Below are 6,697 nucleotides of genomic sequence, written 5' to 3' on the forward strand. Positions count from 1 at the left end.
TTCCAAATAAGAATGTTATCCTTAAAGCTGAGAGGTCTTAACGTCGGCTGACGGATCAGTGCTCTCTAACCGTCCATAATAAAACATCCAAAAGCGACTCCACACGGGCTGCGAGCAAGGATATAAAACTGCAGCAACACTGGACCGGCGCCTCGATGAGCTGTCTTGCAAAATAAAAGTGATTAAATGAAGGAAATGACGCAGAGCGTGAATAACTAAATCCACTGTCACTGAATTTCTGGCAACAAGATGTGACCGCAGGCAGGAGGAGCAAGAGCTGCGGGATTGGGAGAGCAGCTGCTACCGTAAATACTCGACTAGAGTCGCGCTGATCCATTAACTGTTTGTTTTCTGTGGAAAACAAGATGTTATTGTCTTGCTCCCTTGTTTTACGCAATAATTAGTTCAGATTTGGATAAAACTGGGAGCCAAACGTGAACGATTAAATACAATTATAATAATAATATTAAAATCTTCAAATACTATGTGTTTTTTTATTTATTTATGTATTACTAACCTGGCAATTCAACCACCTGCCCCAAAACACAGTCCCACTTTCACTGTGTGTCAACATTGTTATGGTAATTTGATTACATTACAAACACAATATGGCTATTTTGCTTAGGAAGGTTCCTAACTGAGTGAAATGGCCCGAAAGTATCTCAGTGGACGCCATGATAAAAGTACTCCCTAATTTGAACGTCTTCCAGGCTCTTTCCTCACGTGAGAGGTCATTTCAAACAATCTATTTGCTTGTGTTTTTCAAAACAGCTTCAATGACAAAATGTGATATTGTAATGGCATCGTGACACAAATGGCAGACAGATCTTCTCTGATGGCGACACAATTTGCAGCTTTATTGTGAAAATCTGACATTTCTTCGAATATTTCATAGTTTCCATTGATTGTTAATGGTTCAGGAGGAGTATCACGGGGAAAGTGTAAAAGAATACCAGTTACTTAAGCATCCTGTTACTTAAAATAACTAAATGAGTCATAATAAACAAAGGTTTGTTGATGACCCTTTGTAAAAAGTGATCACAGAGAAAAACCAACTCATTTCTTCTCCATCGTTTCACCCTCCAGGAACTGTATATTTATCCAGCAGGCAGTCAGCTGAGTCTCATGTGTCAAAGAGGCCAAAAGCTGAATGAACACAGTCGCAACACAACAAAAATGGGATTTCTTGAAAAAATCAAAATTCTCCCAAAATGTTTTTCTTAACCCTTTCGTTTATTTATCTCTCTCGCTCTGTCCAAGACACACACATTCAAACACACCTGCAGGAAAACATCACAATGAATTAATAAGCATCTTACCTTCCTCTTGTCTGCTTCTCAGTCCCTTCATGTTGTCTCTCAGCTGGACTTTATAGCAGAGATCTTTTTTTTTATTCAATCTTAATCTGAACCCTCCGTCTGTAAATCCATGTGGCATTTTTTGGAGAGACAATTTGCTGTTGACAATCTGGTGTAGACGAAATGATCAGCAACAGGAGGGGGTGGAGAGAGAGAGGGGCATTTTTTACTCTTTGTATCTCCTCTCCGGCTGTATACTAAATCCATTTTATCCCTGTGAATTATTTTGATAGCATTAGAATCTCAAATTTCTCTGTAAATTTTGAATATTAAAGGAAGGGTAAACCTGTGACAAAATACTGATATATGTAAATAAATGGAGTTTTGGTCAAAGTGAGCTTTGGTGACCATTGACTTGAAACCAGCACTAAATTTCATAGACGCTGTCGCTCTTATAAAAGCATTTGTCCCATATGTGCGCATGCAGCGTTATATAAACAATAAATCCTTAATCGTTTTTTTTTTAAATCGTTTTGTCTTATTCTTTAGGCGCTCCCAGTGAGGCAGGCCGATACAGACAGATCAGTGATTAAAACTTCAATAACTTGTAAAAGTAATTTTCCATTTGGTGGGAGCAAATTGTCTGCAGGTATTATTCATAAAAGCCTCATATTGAACCATGACAATGGGCTTTGTGTCAGCCAGGCAACAGTACCTCCCAGATGAAGCAGATATTGAACAGCACTAAAGGGTGTCAGAGGGGGAAATAATTCAAATGTTGAGAAGAGACGAAGGGCCGTCAGTGTATTCCCAGAGGAGGAAAATAACGAGACGCATGTAGAGACGCCTCTTCTCGGGGTTTGCTAAAGTGAATGATCTTCATAAGAATCCCATCTGCCGAGACCAGCGCTTATGCCAGTGGAGCAGTTTTTAATATAGATGCGTCTGTGCAGTGACAAAAGGAGGGCGTGATTCTCACAAACAGGGATTTATTCCACTACTGCCTGCAGTACTTCAGCACTACAGACAGACGAATACGCCATCTCACACAACAGAACAGGGAACTTCACAAATACAAAAATGTAATTGGTCACCAATTGAAATCTCTTTCGTTTGCTCTCTGTGGGACCTTTCCGCCGGCATCTGGTGTGGGTCGACGATTTGAAGGCACCAGCCAAAGTCGTAGATAACTAAGTGCGTTTGTATAACTCCGGTATCGGGAGAATGTGGCGTAGTGCAGTGACGAGCGATCGGCTGGTTGTTTTACTCCTTGGTAGCCATGTGGGCCATCAGGTCGCAGACACGGATGCTGTATGCGAACTCGTTGTCGTACCTGATGAAGAAGCAAGAAAAACAAAAATGGGAGTCAATATGAATCCCTGAAAAGAGACATCAGGACATGAAAGTAATCAATGCCGAAGGCTCACCATGAAACCAGCTTGACAAAGTGGTCGTTGAGGGCGATGCCAGCGCCAGCATCAAAGATGGAGGAGTGGCAGTCACCGTTGAAGTCTGTGGAGACGACCTGCAGGAGCGCGAAGAGGAGGACGCCACGTTAGCAAAAAGCACTGAACGACTAAACAGTTTAAAAGATGCGTTATAATAGAGACGAGCACATACCTGGTGTTCTGTGTATCCCAGAATGCCCTTCATGGGTCCTTCAGATGCAGCCTTCACAACTTTCTTGATGTCTTCGTATTTGGCCTGTTAAATGTATTACCATCATTATATGAATACTTACTATATATATTTTTTTTAAAAGGACAAGTCTTCCAATTTTTGTGTCTACAAATTCCATGAAAAGACTAAAATCCACGATCAATGTAAATACTCTCGACTACCCGTCTGTAAATCCTGAGCCGGTTTCTACTAAAGATTCACATTTAAATAAATAAGGTTGTGAATATACAAGATGACAAAGCAAAACTGGTGATTTCTGGTGGATTAATTCTTGTTTGGATGAAATGCCTCACATGGATGTAAAAGATAAGTGAAAGGATTGTTAGTCAATCATGGATTAAGACACATTTTACAGCACTTGAGATCGACTCATTACCATGAGCACGGTAGTCTACGCGGGAGACACTTCTGACTGGAATAAATACATTTCTCGTTGGTAAGAAAAACAAATCACCCGACTTAAAGTGAAATAGATTTCTGTTAAATGTGATGAATGCTTCTCGTTGGTGGTCACTCACGGGTTTCTCCAGACGGACCGTGAGGTCGACCACGGACACGTTGGGGGTGGGGACACGGAAGGCCATGCCGGTGAGCTTGCTGTAAAACACAAAAAGGTCATAAACCAAATCCACTGGATTCAGTGCACGTAACATACATTAACATACGACGACGCGATAAAGTCCCTGCCGCTGACCCGTTGAGCTCGGGGATGACTTTGCCGACGGCTTTGGCAGCACCAGTAGAGGCGGGGATGATGTTCTGACTGGCACCACGGCCGTCCCTCCACAGCTTACCAGACGGACCGTCCACAGTCTTCTGGGTGGCAGTCATGGCATGAACTGTGCTCTGATGGACAAAGACAGAGAGGAGGATGATTAAATATGGCTTAAACCCCCCCCCCCCGAACTGTAACGTCATGTTGCCGTGTTTTAATCCTCACCATCAGGCCCTCAACGATGACAAAGTTGTCATTGATGACCTTGGCCAGGGGGGCCAGGCAGTTTGTTGTGCAGGAAGCGTTGCTAGGGAGACGAAAGTAACAGCATCAGTTATTAAAAAAAATAAAGTCCAACTTCACAACATTTTTTAATGACATATCTTTTACACATGAGCTATACAATAAGCGAAACTCAGAATTGCACATTTTCAGCTTAAAGACTAAATTCCAATTTTCAAACCACTTAAATATCCAAAGACGACCAAACGGTCTGAGATACTTGCTGGTTCTTACCTGACGACCAGGAGGGACTTGTCGTACTTCTCATGGTTGACGCCCATGACGAACATGGGAGCATCAGCGCTGGGTGCAGAGATGACGACTCTCTTGGCGCCGCCCTTCAAGTGAGCCTGCAGCGAGTTTTGAAACCACATTTAATTTATTTCCTTCTTGGCAAATTGCATGACACTTTATTTTTTTTGCATTTAAGAGTTTGGGGGGGGGGGGGGGGGATTGAGATACGTACAGAGGCCTTCTCAATGGTGGTGAATACACCAGTGGACTCAACCACATACTCGGCACCAGCATCCCCCCATTTGATGTTAGCGGGGTCTCTCCTGAAGAAAGAGACAGAAAAGAAAAGTTAATCAATTCAGTTCTTCTCTTTTGCAATGTGTGAAACTAATTAAACTGAAATGCTTCCTATATTAAAAGCCTGATTAGTGAACATACTCGTGGAAAACGGTGATTTTATGTCCATCGATGACCAGCTTGTCGCCCTCAATTTTGACCTCACCCTTGAAGCGGCCGTGAGTGGAGTCATACTTGAACATGTAGACCTAAAAGAGGAAATGTGAAGAAGAAGAGAGACATTTACACCACATTACAGACAGCTGACAAAAGCAGTAGAGATTATATCAGTTATAAAAGATGCAAAGCACATTTGACTCCAAAAGCCTGCATTACATATTTTATCTAGCCAGTGCAACCATAACCTGAAGTTCAGAGTTTCACGAAGTTTACAAGCGCGTGGCAGAAGGTCGGTGCTGATTTCAAACCCCTAATCCTGATGCCTCGTATTTCAGGCAATCTCCTTCACTTACCATGTATTCCAGGTCGATGAAAGGGTCATTGATGGCCACAATCTCCACCACCTTGGAGGTGAAACCAGCACGGGTCACCAGGCGACCGATGCGGCCAAATCTGAAAAGTGAACAGTGTTGTTGCTTAGTCTGGCCTCTAGATGGTGGTGTGATACCATGAAACTCAGACTGAAGTCACCGGGTGATGTGAGCCTTGTCACGTCCCACAATTGCAGAGAAGGTATGAGGTTGAAATAATCAGTCAGATAGTCATGAATATGCAAAATTAGGTTTTTGACATTCACGTCAACCTAAGCGTGGCCTAGTTCACATTAGTGCTGTAGCTTTTTTCCTCTGTGGGGTTCAAATAGTCCTCAGGAGACCTGAAACCACTGACAAAGAAAGGGCAGGGTTCAGGGGGCGGGGCAGAGGGAGCTGCCCAGCTCTTACTCTCCTCGCATGGGGGCTAAAGTCGAAATTAGCCTCCAATGTGCGACTCCTGGTGATGGCAATGCACTGTTTGATCAGCGGCCGAGTTACTTTTTAACCGCAGGTCCAAATTCCTGGCAGAGACGCACTCTGACCTCAGACACTGGGGGAGGAGGACGAGGGGCGGAGAGATCATTAAACAGATAGGGAGGACTTTAACGTCACATTATGTGTGTTCGATGACATTTAAGTAATGGACCCTTTCTACTTGCTTCAGGCAGCAGAAAAGCTATTTGAATGACCCCCATGTCAAGGCCACTGCCCACTACGTTATCTGCTCAGGGGCCAAAGTTCACAGACCAAGAAAAACATGAGATCAGCCAGGTGGCTGTTGGTGCATGTCCTCAATTACTAAACATTTTCTCCTTCAACTGCTGTATGGTGTCAGAAATTAACCATAAAAATATTTTTAATATCCAAACAAACAAGCTTTAAGAAGCACAGGTGGTGCATTTAAAAAATGTAAACAAGGCAGAAATTGCACTAAATCCCATAAATGCTCCCGATGTACACAGAGAGGTGTGGCATTGGGAGCTGGAGCGAGCTCACAGACTTGCCTAATAAGTGCGTGTTGATTTGATTCATTATGTCATGAGAGTGAATGAAAACGAGCGCGTACCCATTGATACCAACTTTCACCATGTTTCCTGAGTTGTCCTAGTCCTCTGAAAGGAGAAATGAGAAGAGATGGTATGTTAATGCAGCCGGTTAAATATTAATGAAGCGACATTCATGGTGCCATATATCAGCTTTCACTTGATGGCCAGCACTAAGATTGTGCATTGAAATAAAGAGTTTATGCTAAACGATTCCACTGATAAGATATGAGACCACAGTCCAAGTAAATGTCAATGTAAAGCTGCAGTTACTTAACCTTTCCCAGCAGGCGTAGGAACAAACAAGTGTGCACTGAAGAGTCATTTGACATCCTCAAACGCAACAATAATCACATTTAAAACATGAGTATAAAGGCAAGTTAATTAGCTTGAGCTTTATAACTACATTTAGTTGAAAATTCGGTCCCATCAAGCCCAAGCCGATTGTCCCCAGGTGATCGAAATCAAGTCCTGCTGCTGAGGTTCTGCAGGTTCCTGAACCCTCTCTGTCTGAAATCATTTAGCTACTGAAGAGTTTTACTTTTTTACCGTTTGTGAGATGCCTCTGTCTGTCTTGTGACTCCGGGTGTGAGTGGGGAAAGAACAAGGTTGAGC

The 6,697-nt window shown here is 42.9% G+C and overlaps 1 protein-coding gene across 1 annotated transcript; it reads right to left on the reverse strand.

Annotated features, from left to right (window-relative positions):
• Window positions 1–2,270: 2,270 nt before the first annotated feature.
• On the reverse strand, window positions 2,271–6,697 carry gapdh (glyceraldehyde-3-phosphate dehydrogenase). Its single transcript, XM_079275940.1, has 12 exons — window positions 6,632–6,697; window positions 6,106–6,151; window positions 5,019–5,118; window positions 4,648–4,754; window positions 4,442–4,532; window positions 4,210–4,325; window positions 3,919–4,000; window positions 3,673–3,824; window positions 3,497–3,575; window positions 2,919–3,002; window positions 2,726–2,823; window positions 2,271–2,631 (listed from the first exon to the last, which is right to left on the reverse strand). Exons 2-12 carry the CDS (start codon window positions 6,126–6,128, stop codon window positions 2,562–2,564), a joined length of 1,002 nt encoding a protein of 333 aa, XP_079132066.1. The 5' UTR covers window positions 6,129–6,151; window positions 6,632–6,697; the 3' UTR covers window positions 2,271–2,561.

The sequence above is a fragment of the Melanostigma gelatinosum genome, assembly GCF_949748355.1.
Source record: "Melanostigma gelatinosum genome assembly, chromosome: 9".
Lineage (NCBI taxonomy): Eukaryota > Metazoa > Chordata > Actinopteri > Perciformes > Zoarcidae > Melanostigma > Melanostigma gelatinosum.